General features: G+C 34.4%; 1 protein-coding gene across 31 annotated transcripts in view; it reads left to right on the plus strand.

Annotated features, from left to right (window-relative positions):
* RIMS2 (regulating synaptic membrane exocytosis 2) overlaps positions 1-19699 on the plus strand; it is a 448070-nt gene that overhangs the window by 267307 nt on the left and 161064 nt on the right. For 19 of the 31 annotated variants that reach the window (XM_084510618.1, XM_084510625.1, XM_084510619.1 and 16 more), the window contains one exon: positions 11166-11234. In XM_084510618.1, the coding sequence (XP_084366744.1) occupies positions 11166-11234 (69 nt within the window). Of the gene's footprint in view, positions 1-4348; positions 4376-11165; positions 11235-19699 lie in introns of all 31 variants that reach the window. The other 12 variants (XM_084510626.1, XM_084510614.1, XM_084510622.1 and 9 more) reach the window with 1 other exon arrangement.

Here is a 19699-nt window from a genome sequence, read left to right on the forward strand (position 1 = left end):
GTGATGAATGATCATTTCCATGCATTTTCCATATTATGAAAGAAAAGAAAATACTGAGAAATACTTAAAGAAAGCACAGAAAAAGGAAAATGCTTAGAAATTGGAATTAATATAGCACATAGGACTTACTAGGTCTTTCAGCTAATTATATCTCAGATTTTCATAAACTGTCTGGCTTTTATCCAATGAGTATATGTTAGTTTTTTTTCTTAATAAAAGAATGAGCTTTTTCATTTGTCATGCTGGACTTCTGAACTGAACTTTTAAAATGTCTTCATTTTCTCTAACATTTGACATAATACATGCCGTACATTAAGAAGTCCAAACAGCATTATCTAGGGTCATAGGCCAACTGAAATTATTTTTATATTGCCTCTGAAAAGAGAATGTAAACAGAAAAGAAAAAAAAAAAAACCACACACACACAAAAAGATTTAAGAATTCCATTTAGTTGGTTAGGCCACAGTATTTATTTTTCCTTCTCACGTTAGGTAAGACTCAATAAATTGCGTGGTTCTATGTTTCTACAGATAACATTGACATTTGATGTGGTTTGGACTGTTGTTGTTCTGTATTAACTCTGAATTTGTTTTAGGGGCAGATTTCATTACTTTGTTATACTTCAAGAATTTTAAGAGTTTCCCTGTCACTAGTTTCCTAAGTCAGACTTTTGCAGCTTTAAAAATAAAACTTGATGAATTATTGATCTGCAGACCACAGAGTGTGGGTGGACAATGCTTATAACAGCTAAATGCCAAAAGAAGGGAAGAAGTGTGGGGAAAAAAACAAACAAACATCTTTAGGTCTGTAGTTAGACCATAGGTTTGTACCTATTAATTGCTATGAGAGTGCACGATATGTTAAAAAATTGTTAATCAAATGATACTTTGTCCAGAACTAAACACCAGAAAATCAGTCAGGATCAAAATAACCAAATAAGAAAACTGTGAATTAGTTTTCTTTTAAACGGATTTGAGTTTCATTATTTTGAGATTTAAAGTCATTGACAACTCCATTCACTGAATTTCACAATTATTAATCAAGGCATATATATATATATTAAAAAAAAAAAAAAAAAAAAAGGAGAGAAATTATAGTAGTGTGTATTCCAAACTATAGGGATAAAAAATTGAATGTAGTTATGTTCTACAAAACAAATGTGCATGTATCTTGAAAAAAGCTATATATGGCATTACTGTTCCAAATTGTATGTATTCACTCACATGCGTAAGCAAAGTATTCTGAATCGCATGGTAAGAAGTATTGTGCCGAGACTTTAACATGCTAAAAGTTATCTGATCCAACTAGAAACATGAAATCAATAGAAAGAATTCACAAAAAAAGGACCCTATTGCTTGTTCATTTTTGAAAAACAAATTTAGATAGAGATTATTGATTTTTTTTTATCTAAAGCTCTGTGACTGTCCCATGGAATCAAAGATGAATTGAGTGTTATAACTCATAATTCAAGTCCTTTCTTCCATTATTTAAATGTTAAAATTTTCAAGCCTTTATTGTAGAACATTTAGAGCTACATTTAGTACCAAAATCATTACAGTTTAATAATCATTAACTATGATGTATCTGAAACTTCACCCTCTGAATTCTGAGCCCCTGCATTAAAACCTCAGTATTCCAATGGAACCTAGTGACTTCCTTGGAGCTCTGTAGAGTCTCATTTTCCTGCAGAATCAGGATCTTGCTGTCTCAGCAATTTCCTTGTAATATGTTGTGAATATGGTAAGTCTCTATGATAACTTTAAATCAATGTCACTGAGTTTCACTTGAGGGAATTATAATAATGCTGTTCACTAGCAGGTAAGTGAGTTTACTTATTGGAAACATACATCAGTGACTTTTTTTTTTTCAAATTATTATATGGAGCATTTTATGGTCAGTGGCACAGACCACGAATGGTGAATATATTATAAAAAATTTACCTTAGAGAGCATTAACACTTATTTTTCTCTTTCATGCTTTTTCCTTAATTTTTCTCTTTCTTTTATGGAGCACAGCCCTTGGGCATGATTTTTTTGTTTGCATGCATTGATGTTATGTTCATAGAGTATGTATATATATATATATACCTATACCAGTATTATATTAACTATACACCTATGATTTATTTATTGTATTTATTGTACATCTATGGTTTATTAAATACTTTGATAAAAAGGTATTTAACATGCTACAGGGGTGTCTGAAAAGGCCTTAAACTATCAAAATATGTTCTTTTTTTCCTAATTACAAATAGAACCTTACTTGAGGAATTCTCTGATCTTTGAAAAATTAAAAACAAACTTTATTAAATTATAATTAAACTACAAAAATATTTGAAATCCTGTCAACACTCTGAAGCAATTTAAGAGAATTTAAATATTGCTTATTATTCCGTTGCTCTTGTTTCTTAACAGAATCATGTTATTAAACCACTCTTTTGTCATGTAATGACAGAAAAGCCATGTTCTCCGATGAAATAACTCAGTGGATAGGATAAAGTAACCTTGCTTAGCAGTGGATAAATAGTCAGGTGACCTTTAAAAAGATTCTATAAGATAGAGGTCCATACAGTAGCTTCCTTTTCTGGCTGAAGTTAGTAGTAGTTGTTGTTGTTGTTGTTATTATTATTAATAATAATAATTGTTAAAGCGTAATTAAGTATCATACATAATGGTGCTGATGAAGTCTTCAAATGAGTTGAATATTGTTCTAACTTTTGCCTTTCTGTGTTGTAACTATATGGAAACAAACATGGCTTCTCTAGTCCTTGCTTTAGGAGGATTCAGTATAATCTCAGTATTTTTATATTCTTGTGCTCTTCAAGAAGCTCTAAACTTTTATAGATCTTTCCAGAAGTTTAATTCAGAAAGTCCATCATTTTTCGTTAAATAAATAATTCTGGACTGTGTTAATAGGTTTATTTATTTATTTTTTGGCTTTGGTGACTTTTTAATGTTACTGGAGCAAACTTCCCCCATACTTAACTTTTCATAATTTTGTAGCCAAAGATGAGTCAGTTTTTCATGAAACTAAGAACTGGTACAGATTTGTACCAATAAGTGTAAATATTAGAGAAGTTATCCACTAAAGCTTACATTTTAAAGTTTGCAAATGATGCTGAAAAAAATCCTTAGTATTTTATTTGAAATTATGTAGCCTAATGCAGTTCTGGAGTTGGATGACAGAAAATAATTATATTTATCAAGAGACACAATTAGAAGTTAAAAAGAGTTAAAAATTTCAGATAGTATATGATTTAGCGATGCTGTCTACGTATTAAAATAGTATATAACTGGAAGTCAGAAAAACTATGACTTGCCAGAAGGGACCTAGTCATTCAGTGAATTCCTGACAGCACCAGTTGGCAAGAAATGGGTATTTTCATTTTTCCAGGAACACTGTCATATCTTGTCATCTGATGTGCATCTCATGGACTGTCACACTTATTTAAATGGCGTCTGTGAGCATTGTGATAGCGAGTTAGGATTTGTAAACTGCTGTTCACTTAAAAGTAAAAACATCCATAATGTCTTGCTAATGTCGGGAGGGCATTCATATTATTCAGACATCCTGCTTCCTCCTGTTACCTTATGAAAGTCCTATTTACAAAGTCTACAAATGCAAAGCAGTATTACACATTTCCATTAATGTATGTTTCTTTGCATACTGCTGTATTACTGAGTTTAGAAAAAACTGATATGGTCATTTGGAAAGCTAAAATACTTAAAACAGCCAGATTCAAGGAATGCAAACAATTATCCAGATCTTGAAGGTATTTAATCATTGTGCTCACATCAGGAGTCTTAAATTCACTGGTAACAAAGACATGTAGATAAGCTATTCATGTATGTACATATTTGCCAAATCAGGTCCATTGACTAGCTGGAGACAGAAGATTGACTTAAACATTACCACAGACTCTGTTAAGTTTAAAGTTCGATTCATAGCTACATCTCAGGAAAGTTCTGCGAATAACTTCCTGCTGAGGTGCCAACAGCAGCATACTGTAATTTTAAAGGTAGCAACTCATATTGTATGTCTACTTGAATATACATTTTGCCCTTAAAAAGTTAAACACTTGAGTATAGTAAATGGGCAGCTGCACTTCAGAATCAGAAAGAACTAGGTGTAAGTACAGAGTATAAATGTTGATTCAGAAGAGGGCATTTTTGTGGTTTAATTTCTCATAGCTGATTTTTTTCTCTTGAAATGTGGCCTACAATATCAAATTCTTCAGTCTGCTTCTGCAGATGCAATGAAGTTTAAGGTTCTGACCATCCCTGTTACATGTAGTAGTGATTCACGTATTTTTCCCTGACACTACTTCATTTCAATATTTGTTTTCCAGATAAAGGCTTATATTCATATAATTCAGGTAAACTTTCAGCATGCCAGAAATGCTTATTGCTCCCATTATACATGCAGAATTTAATTTGATAATTTATTGGTGTGCTTTTGCTACCTATTGTGCAGACGCTAAATTGCTTAAATGTTCCTTGGCTCTCCATGTCTGCTTTTCAGCCATAGGTCCTTTGTTGGCTTTGTTTTTTTATTCTGAACGTCTCAGCACTGGTATTGGAGCAGTGTTGTAACACTCCACTTGCTTTGTCTGCCTTTAATTGAGGTAGAGCTTTGGTAGGTAAACTGTAGCAAGCTTTATTAAGTATAGTAGGAAAATGCTATTTTGCTTAAGCTATGTTGATAAGAACACTGTTGTATTACAGCCGTTTGAGAACTAGTGTAAGTATTTTCAGAATACAAACAAGGGGTAAGTGAAGTACTACCAAAAGCAGTATTTGTACTGGTACATGCATCTACAGTTTAATATTGCTTTAAATCCCCAGTTACAGTTCCAGTTGCTATATCTGAGAAGTTTCCCTTAATTAAACATAAATAAATTCATAGTGTAAAGTTTTTACAAGCTTAAATTTTGTAACACATTTCATGTGGGACTTTTTTCAGTTTCTACAATTTTAATTATGGGAATCTCATTGAGAATTGGTTCATCTAATTATATTTCATTAAGTTAGAGATTAAACACACATTGTTGAGAAAATAGAGCAAAAATTGTGGTAGAGAGAGGAAAAAAGAAAAAAACAGGATGCTTTGTGAGATTGGCACTAATAAAACCTAGTTTCCATTACATCTACCCTTAATCTCCCACATTTCTTCTAGTCTATACGGTATGTTCCCATGGGAATAGATCATGTTTGCTAGCGTGGATTCACCACTTGTACACTTGCGTTCACCACAAGTTTTACCTTGATTTTGTTTCTTTTCCATTCATAGGTTCTGATTTGTATCACACTCTTCCTTCCAGCAACCATTTTCAAAGATCTGTAGGAACTTAATTAAATTTATACCTTTCTGACAACTCAGCTGAAATTGGTCGAAAACTTAAAAAGCCACTATAATATAGAGGAAGATGAAGTGACAGATTGACATGCAGACAGCAGGACTGCATGACAAATTAGTTCACGCTAAGAACCTTCAGGCACAAGCTGGATGAATATGAGAGAAGAAATACTTAAGACAGCCATTGTGAGACTGCTTTTGGAGTTGCTTATGTGTCAGCTTTGAACATAAAAAAAAAAAAGAGTGGCAATGCTAAGTTACTTTAAGTGGTTGTGAAGGCCTTCTGTAAGCTTCAGGGAAGGAGATCATATAAGCATGCTTCAATACCCTTTGTTCCCCCAAGGAGTTCATCAAACCTTGTCGAAGGTTCCTGCATAGGCAAGACACCCTATCTCAAGAGCTCAGTCTCTTTTTCCCCCCCTTTTTTTTTCCACAAGATAAACTGAATTCCTGAACCATGGTATTTTTCCTTCTGTATTTAAGCTGACTCACCTTAATTTATTTCTCATTCCACTCTTTATCTTAAGTCAGTTCTATATTGGTCAGTCAGTCAGTCAGGTAGACTTTATTAGAGTTTTGAATCTCACATGCTGCCCTTCTTTTGTTGAGGTTTACATCAGAAATAGCAGTGGAAAATATACAAAGCACAGACATGCTATCTTGCTTATTAATATCCTGTATATTAATAACTGGGCACAGCTCTATTCCATCATCAGGTGTCATGTAGAAGTCAGGAGATCTTCTGGAACGCTCCACAGATTTAGGTTACCTTGCAAGAAATTATTTGTGCTTGGATACTCTTTCATTCACAATTTGGAAGAGTTCCAGTTATTGAGGATGTGGCTGTGAAGAGAAATGTGATTCTGTCAGAGTAAAGAAGATTCTCTAAAATGTTTTCTGTATGGCCACCAAGACTGCAGCCTGTGAAAATTTAACCAAAAATTAAGTATTTGATTCATAAAATGAAATAAAACGCTGCACTTCTTTCTTCACATTATTGCTAGCGATAAAGATGAAAAATGGAAAGAAACTAGCATATTTAAATGCTGCATCTTGTGATGTGCTGTGGTGCTGGGTGGGATGGTAGCTTGTACAGTAATGGTAAGCACAGGAGGCAAGAGAATGCTGAGGGTTATCAACTTCTGATGGAGAGGTTCTCCACTATCCCCAGGATAAGATCTGTCCCTGGAAAACATGCTTTTTTTTTTTTTTTTTTTTTTTTAACAGTTTAAGACAGTTAAACCAAAAACTGCTGAAGTCAATGAGAATATTTCTTTTGATTTCACTAGAGTTGGGGTTATACTGAATTAAAGTGTTTTTTGCATGGTTTACTAGGTAATTGTACAGCATGGCATCTAGTTTGCTTTGAGTTTGTGACTGTAATAACCATTAATCTTGGTAGAAAGCATTCAAAAATCAATATTTACAGACTGTTACCACCCAGTTATCACACAAATTGTAATAATATCCCTAAGAATATTTCATTAATAAGCTATATTCCTGTACAATGGCAGTGAGACTGAATTATTGTCATTCCTCATGTTTAAAATCAGTCATAGTTAATTATATACAAAGCATTGGCATCAGTGCATTTATATGATGCACCCAGTGCCCCAGGTGTTACATGCTCAAACTCTTTAGAGAATTTTGAATTTGTTAGAAAAGATTTCATCTTCTTATGTTTGAAATATATAACGTATTTCATAACATATTGGTTAAACACTTTCAGACATACATTAAAAATACTAAACAACAGTTTCATTGGCAATATTCTTTTGGAATAATCTGTTGGTGAGAAGCTTCTTCATCACATTTCCCAGAAAAACTATGAATTGTGCTTTCTCTGCTTTGTGGACAGTAGTTCCAATTAGTTAGGTAATGAAGTGGTATTTTCAAAAGACGTGGTTAAGGAGGTACAGAAGCCTACCTCTTCAAATTTACATTGTCAATAGGTTAAAAAGAAAATTACCAGCTAGAATAGATAGCAGATGAAATTACTCTTGCAAAATTTATGAGAAATCTTAAACTAAGCTGCCAGCAATTATACTGGTATTTCGGATACTCAATTCAATAAAGGATTTTGACCTGTGGACCTTCTAATCTGTTCAATTTCTGAAGTTAATGGAAGACATTTCAAATAAATTTAATCTTATTACTTTACAGAAGTTACATATTCCAGGCAGAACTTCTTGACATTACATATTTAATAAACATGCTTTCCTTCCTCCATCCTTCCTGAAAACATTGATTTTCAAAGACAAAACCAAGTAATGAATCTCAATTTAAATTGCATTTGACTTCTTAACCAGCATTTAAAATCACGTGTAAAGTAAATGAAACATTACTTTAGCATGATTATTTTTCAGTTATTTTAAGTCTTTTAGTAGTTAGTCTTGGCTTAAGGTATTCTCAGTTTGAGGAGGTAGAACAGATAATCCGACCTGAACAAGCTTCCTGTCTTCTCTTACACAGAGAAAAAGGTTTTGTATTTAAGGGATGTCAGCTGTTACGAGAGACTCTCCTCTTTGTGGGAGTAAAGGCAAATGTGGAAAGGAAGCCCTGAAACCTGGTTCTTCCATTGAATGTACTCTTTCTCTATGTCTGTTCTTAGGGTAGGTTTCTTGATCTTGGCCTGTTCACTTTCCCTTGTGCCCCATCTTTTCCCTGGGGTGAAGAGAGAGGTCTGTACATAAAAACAGAAAAGAGTCTCTAGGTCATAGAAGGCGTTTTGGAGTTCTGCTATTGGGCGATTCTGGAAAAGGTGGATAGTGCACTGAGGGAATAGAGAAAGAGAACCCCCTGCCTTTTACACCCATGGTCCTTCTAAGCTTTTCTCTTTCTACAGGATGTGTCCTGTGACTACTACAGGATACAATTTTAGCTCTGCAACTGGGAAGTCTTCAGCCCACTGTCACAACAGTTGGCTATTTTCATCCTCAGAGATGCAAATCTTTTCTCCAGAATACGGAACATAAAACTCTAAAAATACATTAAATCGGATGTATTTAGCTGTAAATATAAACACAAATAAAATCAATCTCAGTCGTAATTAATTAGATTCATTCATAACGATGAATTAGATGATGAGTGAATGACACTCATTCAAATCATAGTTGATTCAACCCTTTTATGTCTTTCTTAATACAGAGCTTTTCAAACATCCGTGTGATGAACAGCAGGCTGTTCAGTTGCCTTCATCTCCCCATTCCCCAGTCCTTGCTCTCCAGCAGAGGCTGAGCGATGCTGTTGGCATCTCCATGCAGCGTCACAGTCCCATGGCCAGATCACTGCTCTGCTCCCCCTTTGGGGGCTTCTTCCTCAGTCCCCAGCCAAATCCTGGCCAGATTAGTGTGGCTCTTTTGCTCCCTGTTTGGTCACAAATATCATCTGTTTTATCTAATGGTCTGAATTCCTGGCTAAGGAAAATGGAGACTGATGGCCATAATCTTTCTTCCTCACTGGCGTGTATATCATCACCACAGCAGTAGAAGACTCTCTGCTGAGAAGAGCAGCAGGAACAGCATCACAAGCAGAGTGGATGCTCTGTCTTTGGAATGCAAGAGAGATTTTCATTGGGCCTCTGTAGTACTATAATTAAAAAAACACATCAGATTGAATATTGTCGTAGTCAGACTTAATTGCTTTTTAGAAACTTTCCTGATTAGCAGAAAGTCCATTAGGATGATGAAGACTTTTCCTTCACTCCTGCTCTTCGAGGTTTTCTCGAGTGCTAATTGCAATCATTTGCTTGTTATTTCTTCTTTTAAAAAATAATTTATTATTTCTTGGATTTAAAGACACCTTGCTTTCTCTCTAGTGTAGCATAGCTATTTCAAAACACTTAGAATAAATTGAATTAATATCATACCATGTAAGAATTGCAGGACGTGAAACCAACACGACTTGCATTGTATTGATTTTTATTTTCCATTTGTGAGAAAAAAGCCAACAACCTGTGTTGCAGTTAAATAACGATAATTTACGTTGCTCTATTGTAATTGCATAATGTAATGGCAAGCAAGGTTGTGTTTTATAGGAATTAAAAAACACATATCACACCATTTTCTGATTGAATAGTGTTTAACAGAGCAAGTTTTATCCAAAAAAGAAATAGTCTGCCATCTACTTTATAAATTCATATATGGTATCTTGATTGCTACAGTCAATTCTGACTTTTTATAAAAGGTGCAGAATAACTAGAAAAGACACAAAAGCAGCAGTAGCAATCAGAAATATGGAATGGTTTGCATATGCAAAGAAATTAAACAGCAGTATTGCAGCCCCCCCAAAAAGAGAGGACCGTGGGAGAAGACAGAACGCTGATTCATGTTCCTCAGAAAACAAAAGCTCGGAGGGCATTGTCAGAAGTGGTGCAACAGAGATGAAGCAGAGGGGAGCTACTTCACACAGCGTGCAGCTAAACTGCAGGACTTGCTGACATCGCATGTTAGAGAGGCCAAGAGGATGGCTGAGGAGAAGTCACAGTTGCCAGGACTCCTTCTTGCTAAAAGCTAGAAGGGTGCAGCAGGGAAAACTTCCATACACATCGCATCAGCATGCTCTTTATGCTAAAAAAAGGACCTTCCACTGCTCCTTGTGGGTAGATGTTAGACAGTCTGATATACAACAGCAGTCCATATGGTTCAGATAATTTCTCACATAATACTTCTTTCCATTGAAGAGTGTTTTAATTCTGTCAAAACCCCATTTTACACGTTCTCCCACTTTTGTGCTTGGAGGGGAAGCTGGGGATCGTTCTGTGCCAGTCACCGATGTAGGACATTAATCCTGCTTTGCCCTGGGTTCCTTTAGGTTTGCTTCCAGTTTTTACTTGTATTTTTCCATGTGTTTTTCAGAATAAATCATCCTATGGCAGGAATAAAAATCTTGCACATAATAGAAGGTTTTGCAACAATTAGATTAAAACTCCTACCTACTAGTTGCTTATTTTAGATGGCCAGACAATTAGAACAGACACACCATCTTGCTGAAGAACAGGGATTTTCACATCTAAAACAAGTGAATGAGTGATTATCATTCACATGTTGACATGCCAGCACTTCATCCTGATGTCAGCAATCAAATGTTTTTTCAAAGATGCCACAGAAGACAGAAGAAAAATAAAGCTAATCAAACACATATATTTGTTCTACCCAACCTACGTTTTAGTTCTCATTGTAGATGTGGAATCTTCTTTTGCCAACTGTCCTCCAGCTATTTTGACAGGTGCACTCCTAGATAGCATTTAACAGCTTGCTTCCTCTAACATGTCACAGAGAGATTTTGTTTTTCAGTACACACTTTACGTGTGAAGCTGCCTGGTCTCCTGATATAGCTTACTAATACCCTAAAGATAATATTGCATCAGAATATTATCTTTAGGGTATTAGTAAGCTATATATTCAGAAATATTCAGAATATTGCATTCTGAATATTTTGTTTGAATACCAAGCACTTTGGGAAAGAGGATGATGCCATATATTTGGTATATGAAAACTTGGAAGATGAACAGTGTGGTATCTGTTTTTTATATGGAATTAATAGATGTGCATATGATGTTTACAAGCATTTCATAAAAGAAATGTTGCAGAGTTGTATTTCATCATTACTTCATGTATTATATCAAAATTGAGATAAAAATATTTGGAAAACTAATATATTTACAATAATATAACATTAATAACTTCATTTACATGATTATATTAATGCTTCATTCTCTAGTGATAAATCCTTATATTCATACAATTAGCTGAGGATAGTTCTGATTTACAGGAAGATAACTAATACATTTTTTGTTGTTGTTTTGGCAGGATCCAAAAGAATCAGTGACAGTGAAGTCTCTGATTACGACTGTGATGATGGAATTGGTGTTGTTTCAGGTATCGCTTTCTAAATTATTCTTCTGAGTTCAGTAGAAATCTTTCTTATTTATAATTCATTGTTGTGAATTTTATAATGATTTTTGGTGAAAAATAAATAGAACCTTAGCGCACATTTTTCTAACAGATAAGTATTAAGACTAATGGAAGTTTAACCACAAAAATGGCCAACAGAGGGGAAAATCAATGTGTAAATTTCCCTGTTGCTTTTATAAAATTATAAAAATAGCATTGAATTGTTTTATATTAAAAGGTAGGAAATATGTATTTGACCTTTTGACAAACATTGGGGTTTTATGTATCCTTGAAAAATTAATGGTGAAATAACAGCAATACGAGAGGTCTGAAACCTAGACACATCAGGCAGGCAGAGAGATGTTCTAACAGATAATCTGATTTTATTAAGAAATATTGAAATTGTGAATCTGATTTGTATTTGAGATAAAAGTTGTCATGTGAAAGATTTAATATTTCTCCTCTTTTAAGAGAAAAAATTTTACTGTTGTCATAGCCAAAACCAACAAAATCAGGGAAACATCCTTTTCCAGACTGTAACAAAACACGTTTAGGATAGAGCAGTATGTGCTGCCTGGCCTGTCCAGCAGCTGTAGGGCCTCTGTCAGCTGGTCAGTCAGACTGTGTTCCTGCCATATAGCCACCTGACAGCATGCGTGCAGCTTTTATGGCAGATACAGCATGCTGCTGGTGGGCTAAGGAAGGGCATACAGGAAATGTGAGTCAAAGGGACTGTACTACAGATTGGTTTGGAGCTAGAGAAAGAAAAAGGAGGTAGATGAGGCAGTCGTGGGTATTACGGGATGGCGTGTTGTCAAGTATGCATAAATGCAAACCTTTAATGAGCTGCCAATTACCTGAGTTTGCACAGTCTTAAACAAAAGCTGTTACCAGTCTGAGCTCAGTGTTGTCTAGGTAGCCTGTATTTCCACTATTTTCCACTTTTCACAGTTAAATCTCTTAGGTTTTGCTTAATTTTTGATGGTATGTCCTTGCCATGGTTCTTGTGTTTTCTGGGAAGGAGGGATAACAGTTTGTTTTATTAAGCAGCATGCAAATTTCATCAACCACCTCTTTTTTAACTAGCATGATATCACGCACACTTTGTAGTAGAAGGGTCAAGACAAGAAGGAATGTTGTGGATTGGACCAGTAGGTTTTCTATCTTCCTTAAACCATGTCTTCAAACAGCAATAGGCCAGTTTTCAGATTATTGCCTTAACTGGAAAGGTATTTAGGAAAACCTACGGCATTTTTACATTCCCACTGCCTGTTTGGTTTACTGCAGTCAGAAGATGGGAAGGATATGTAGCCAGAGTGGCAGAAAATTGTGGAACCTAAATGGCAGGGAGTCTCAGAAGTCTTTTTCTTTTTACCCTACTTTCAGTCTAATGTTGGTTAGATTTCTCTATGTGCTCAGTAGTCAATAAGGCTTTTGGATTGCCTGTCCTCCCACAAGGAAACACTTTCATATTCTGGGTGGTCAGTTAATTTGGAAATTTAGCTACCAAACTTTGGAGTTTGATTAAAAAGGGGGAAAAAGAGGATTTATTTAGTCTAGAGTTCCCAGTATGGAGCCATTTTGAAATTCAAATGTCTGTATTATCCAGGAGGAAAAGTACATGTTTTTGCAGAAATGTATCAGGTGCCTGAACATCCCCAGGAATCCTGTGAAACACCCGGTTTTCAAATTATGTGATTTTGTTTTTCTTTGTTTTGTTTTGCTTCCTACAACATTTGAAACACATTAAGCCTTTTAATTTTTTCATAAATTCTTTTTTGGAAGATGGCTTTTAAATAAAGCTTTCTAATGCAGATTAGTGTGCAGTATGTTGAATGGTCATGCATCCTCTAATAATACTGAAATCTTTATTTTTTCCTGGCAGTATTATCAATTCTCTTTCCAAAACCCTGCTTAAAGAATTAATTTCTTTTTCTGTTTCCAATATCTGATTTTGTATTGTTCATGTAAAGACTGCTAAAGTGGTCATTAAAATCTCTATGTTAGCTAGCCTTTGATATGAAATAGTTTAACTCTTGTTTTGACAACTCCTTGGAAAATTACATCTTTACAATTTTGCGAATGAGTCTGCTTTTCTTACCTGAGTGTTTAATGTACATTAGTTCCTTTAAGATCTCTTAGCTTTTATATTTCTGCTCACAATTCTACACCTTACTTGCATTTTAATTCAAACTCGCTGTGTGGGTGGAAAAGTTTGATGTTCTTTTGGTTTTGAAATATTTATTTATTGCCTTTCTTCTTTGTGCTGCTGTCACTATGTTTACAAGTCTTTTGATTTATCCTTGTTTTGTCTTACCTTCCACATCCTTCTCTCATTTAAAGTTCTTTACTTTGCAGACTCATCACAATCTTGATTTAAATATATGCCTTCTTTGCATGAAATGCAATACTTCATCCATTTGTCTCTCTTTGTTCTCTTTCTTTCTTACGTACCCCAGTTTTTTTCATTTTGTATTTTCAGATTTTATTTAACATGACACCTCACTTTGCTCTTTTCCCTTTGCTGTATAAATACTGTATCATGTCAAATGTGTTTGCTAACGTATGTCAGGTACTCTCAGTGATCCTTTCCATAAAATACTTGTTTATTCAAAGTCTTGGACTTGCAAACTGAACTCCAGAAGCCTTTAAGAATATCTTGAATTCTCTTTTGTTTCCTTTTCAGTTTGTTTTTATTCAAAATAGTTTGAATATTACTTCATCTCATATGTATTTATTTATAGTTCATTAATAGATACACGATGTCTTACTTCTTCATATTCGTGATTGTAGCTGAATTTTTCTCTTTTTACAGAACACCCTTTTATGTGTAGCTTCTCTGATATTGGTCCTTAAAGTCAAATGACTGTATCTTTAGATAAGCAGGTAATACTTAGAAATCCAACAATGGAAGATCTGAAAACAGTTCTTAATGTGCATCTGTAAGCAAGATTGTCTAAGACTGTTTGCTGAAACAGAAGGTACTTCATATGCTACAGTTCCTTGCATCATCATCTATTTTTAATATATCTGCAGTTGCTTTTTATCACTGCTCTGGCACTTCTCAGCCACTGATTTAATTTCCTGATGATAAAATTCTTAGCTTACGTCTATTCTTCATACTATTCTTTATTTTGTACAAAAAGTTCGGACATCTTGGAAAAAATATTCATAAACCCTTTCACTTCTGGTGGCTTGCATCTTATGCTTAGATAAATAAACTTAGTAAACTGTCTTATTAAAGAGAGTATTGTTTCTGTTAACAGGAAAGGCTTTTAAGAAAACAAAGATAAACCAACTGAAAAATGTCAATGTCTTTTTTTCTGGCTGCACATGTATTCTATACGAGCTACTGTCAGAAAGAGTTATATTATGTATTCAAGCAAATATGCAAAAATGCTTTTTGACAAGATTTTAAAATAGTTCTCTTTGTATATAATGTAGATTCATTTAATGTTGGGATCTAAAATAATAGAATAGGATCTCTATTATACTTCATCGGTGCTGAATATAATGTTAGCACAGGATAGAAGAAAGAGAGACTTTTATATTGCTTGTTATGTGTCCTTTAAACAATTTAAAGCATTCATTTTGCTATCCTAAACAATAGACTTTGGCTCTTCTAAAGTCCTCTCTCATCAGCAGTACTGTGTGGGAGCAAATCAGCTTCTTCGTGTGCTGTTTAGACTGCTATTACTCTTCTTATGTATTTATTGATAAAAGCAGAACATTGATTTTATGTCGATTCTAGAGAAATTCCAGAGTATTTACAAGACATTGTTTAAATTTTAGTATTAAATATAGTTCAATGAAAAGCAGGTTGTTTTATTTTTTATTTTTTTTTAAATTTTTTCTTCCTAGTGACTAAACTTGTATGGGCATTATAGTTAACCAAGTTCAGCAAGCATGAACTGTAGTTTCTAAATAGTGATCTTCCTAGGTAGTTCGTCGTAGTGCGTGTTGAACTTGCTGTAACCTACTGAGTACAGGTAGCTTGTTGAATCTGACTTTATGAGCAAAAAAGGACATTGACTGTCAAGTCTTTTACTTTAAGTCTCATCTATCATTGTTTTAAGTCTTAAATATTGAGTGACATATGAATCTTTCAATTGCCATTTTACACCAATATCTCATCTGTACTACATCATTCCATGAGACACTTGTAAACTGAGATATGTTTGAACAGATGAGTTCTGGAAGAATAGAAGGTGCAGAACTCTGCATAAACTGTATTGCAAGTCTCCACAGAGAAGAGCTTTTCCAAGTAAAAGATTGCAGTCCCCAGCCTTGAGAAGAAAACATTTATAGTGATAAGCTTTTCTCATTATGCAAAAGATAATGAGATGTTTCAGGAGCAAAATGAGAATACAAACGAGATATTTACTCAGAAGATGGTTAGAGCCAGGTAGATTAGAAAAATAGTAACAACCATTAAGGAAATTTTTATTGAACTTAAAAAATCCATTCTGTTTTTGAAGAAGAATTAAATGCATTTATTCATTTTGCTTCATTTCGTATAGTACCTGAGGAGTCCCTTGTTCAAAAGAATTCTTTCGCTGTTATGTTGCATCCTTCTCTGCAGAGGAAACAAAAGGCTCTCAGTATACTTGCTGATAATGTGATCTGAATTTTTATACCTAGTCCTGCTGATGAATGCCACTGAGCAGCTAGAGAACACATAAATGTTTTGGTTACATTTTGAAATCAACTGCCTATTGAAAGACATCTTACAGCATTGGAAGGTAGAGTGGATGTTTTCCATCCTTACTAAAACAAAGGATTTCATTATAGATAAACATCTATAATGGGAGTTTGTATTGCCTCCAAAGCCCAGTAACTACAAATATAAACATAACCAGCTTTTTCTTTTATTATGTGCTGATGCCTATTCCCCTTCTCTAGTATCTAATCATTGTGTCATCTTCTGTGGGTAAAAAGTCAGCTTAATGTCTATGTGTCTTGAAAATTCCCCCCCAGACTGGAAGCGAAATTCAGTTAATGTTAAAATAGTCATTATGCTGACCCTTTAGATGAAGGTTAACTTTAAAGTGTTAAAATCCTTGCTTTTAAACAAAAGTGACTTTTCCTCAGCTAATAAAACAATTTCAAACATCCAAATTCTCAATGAATACATTAAAAAAAATAAATCTGTTTTTATGTTTTTAAATATAAGCTGTATCACTCTGGCAGTAAAGATACAATTAAATTCAAGTTGTATTTGTAGATTAACAGTAATTATCAGCAACGTTCTATTCACTGAGTAAAGATAAATACAAACTCATTGCTCTACCACAATGCCAGCATCTAAAAAGTGTCAGAAACATCTAAAAGATACTGGAAGGTGCAAAGAAGTTGCATTCCTATCAGACACCTCTCTTGAGGGATGCTTCTCATATAAGCATAGCCTGGCTAGGTTGAGTTATAAACGTGGTGATGAAATCTTATTATAAGGAGATAAAAAGACTGATAGATTCCAATCAACAGTGTCAAGAGAAGGCTAATCTGGGGGACTTGTAGATTTGTCAAGCATGCATACAAGTGACAGTTGATCTACCAAGAAGATATAAATGAGATGATTAATATGATTGAATTCATATATTTCAGAAAGAATTGTCTCGCAGTATGCATATTACAGAAAAAAAAACATAAAATATGGCTTCTTCTCAGGAAATTTGGGATCCATTTTGTATTCCATTACATTCTTCCATCCTGAGACCTATAATTTTAATGAATGGCATGCCCAACATTTAGGCCCATATCTGTAAGAAATCTCTCTGACCAGCTTCTTATAGCTTCCATTTATAAGCAGATATTCTTGTTCAGAATAACAACTAAGTCCTTCATCCTAATTCATGTGCCATTTATTTTACCAAGTATGTTTGTAAGGTGCCTGATCTGCTTGAAAGAACATGTTTTTTAAGTACTCAGAACAACTTCATCCATAGTAGGGATGATTCTTTTGATAGATATATCTTAATAAATGGAAAAGGTTTGACATAACACTGAAAAATGTCTCTTATTCTGAGATTCAGATTACATATTGTTTTGATTACAATCTATGACTGAGGAGTTATCTTTCCAAGTAATTAATTTGGTAGTTTTAAATGTATTATTATTACTAAAGTCAAAGATCCTGCATCCAATACCAGGGATTCAAAAAGTTTAATGTCTCAAGAGATAGTCTAATCTTTTTCAGAATCTAAAGGTTATTTCTACATTGGCTGTATACTTGCTCTTCCTTGAAAGAAATTTCAGAGAGCATCCAACATGTACGAAAGTGTCATTAATACTTTCCGCAGTATCTGTCAGACACACTTTGATTTTCATTCAAGCTATACCATCCGTCTTTCAATATTTCCAAAGTCATTCTTGACCAACAAAGATCATCCAAGATGTCCTGTGGAAATTTTGATCTCATGGATAGAACTGAGCTGTTTGGATCATATTTTGGAGCAATTTAATCAAAACCTATGCAAATTACTTGAAAGATGAGCTGTCACAACATAAAAATGTTCAGGTTAGCTAACAGTCCCACTGGAGATACTGAATAATTTAGCCTTCTATTAAAGAGCGTAGTTTATTCCAGTAGAAAATTTTGTTTTGATTCTCTAAAGAATATAGTAGTCACAAACAGTTACAGGACAGTTTTCAACTTCAGTAAAAATATTTCTCAGGATAGTTCTGTCGCAGTGTTGCCTGAGTCTGATAAAAGCTGTGGCAGACTTGTCTTGTGTTTGTTATTTTAGAAGACTTGCTGTTCCCATCTATAGTTGAGTCACCAACTTCTTGTATGGTGCCATCAGTGGGAAATGTATCTGGATGAGTACTTAAGAGGTAACATTTACTGTATAGTAACTGTTTTTTCAAGTCTTATATGTCATACCGGATGTATGGAAAGCACTGAACGACTCATCAGGCTCTGGTTTATTACTGTGTGGGAACATTCTCCATACACATTAATGATAACAAGAACACAAGTGTATTGGACCCATGCATGTCATCAGTGCAGTCAAGGTAAAAACCCCTATTGAGAAACTGAGTTACAACGCAGCAAGTAACCATTTGTTTTGCCTGTAAAGTTTTCTGGTTTCTTTCAATATGTATTAGTTCCTCCTTTATTTGAAGAACAATATTTTGATGAAAAAATAATAATAATAAAAAAACACACGCACAAAACTCATGCATAATTTATAGAGTATTCAGATATTAATAATTCAATTTATTTGGTCAGTTGTCAGCACTTTTTCAGAGGACATCCACATCCTGCATTTAGATGCTCAAATCACCATAGAAGTTGAGCACATTAGTATAAAAGAGCTGAACTGTCTCCAAAGTGCCCATGTGTGAAATCTTGGTATGTTAAGCATTTCTGGCAATTTGATTATGTAATTGTTTTTAATTAGTGCTTGCTCTAAGCCCAACCACCGTGAGTGTTAAAAATGAGATAACTGATAAAGAGAAAGCTTCACGCCTCAGTCAAGTACAGATGTTAAAGTGGAGAAAATGTCACTTAGCATCGGTGTCTGAAGCAAGTCCATTAGCTTCCCTGTGATGAATAACAACTCTAATAGAGCTTCTCTAGAATAATTTTAATGCGGAGTTTCTGTCAAGTCAGTCAAGCAACAAGACACCTAAAGTAAAAGCTTCATGAATACTTTTCAGGGTTTTTTTCATGGTTATTTTACTGCTGTTGATAAGAACTTCCTATTTATTTGGAGGTTTGTGATTTTCTGTAATTTTGTGCCAGACAACTGCAGAATTTGGTAACAATTTGTTATACATAGTGACCTGCACCAGCATAATATCAGCAAAGGAAAACTGTACTGTGTGGATGAGTATTTTAAGTCAAACGTATTAATATTCTCTCTTTAAACAGATAAAATGAAAACTTTGGCTCAGAGACGGCTATATTTAGTGTGCCTTTTGAAATCCCTAATATGATGTGTATGACAGTTTTTAATGCAGCCCTCCTGTGAAAAGCAGAAGGTGGTGGCGTTGCAGATATCTTTGTCACATGCCCATCTTTTATATGTCCACAGTTCACAGTCACTTATCTCTGATGATCTGTACTGATTATCAGAATCTTTGTGCTCTACACGTTGATTTAAGAGGCTTGCCATGGTTACAGAGCCTCTGATTCTATGGTAATGACAATATTTATAGCTACAAGCAGATTCCAGTGTTTATCATAGTTTTAATATTGCTATAATTTTCTTTGCTGTAGAGTAGCTCCTTGGTCAAGTTGCACTCATTATCTGTTTTTACTGTCTATATAGTTTCAGCAGGAAAATATTTTTACTTTCCTTCTCTAACCTAAGTTCTGGGACATCAGAATATTTTTGAAATTGGAATTTAGGTTGTACCTTTTTCAATTGCGAATGTCAACATAAGTTTTGGGACGTCGCCTCTCTTGTGAGAGACATGGACATTGCAACTCCTGGGCAGCAAAG

This window comes from Aythya ferina, assembly GCF_964211825.1.
Source record: "Aythya ferina genome assembly, chromosome: 2".
NCBI classification, from domain to species: domain Eukaryota; kingdom Metazoa; phylum Chordata; class Aves; order Anseriformes; family Anatidae; genus Aythya; species Aythya ferina.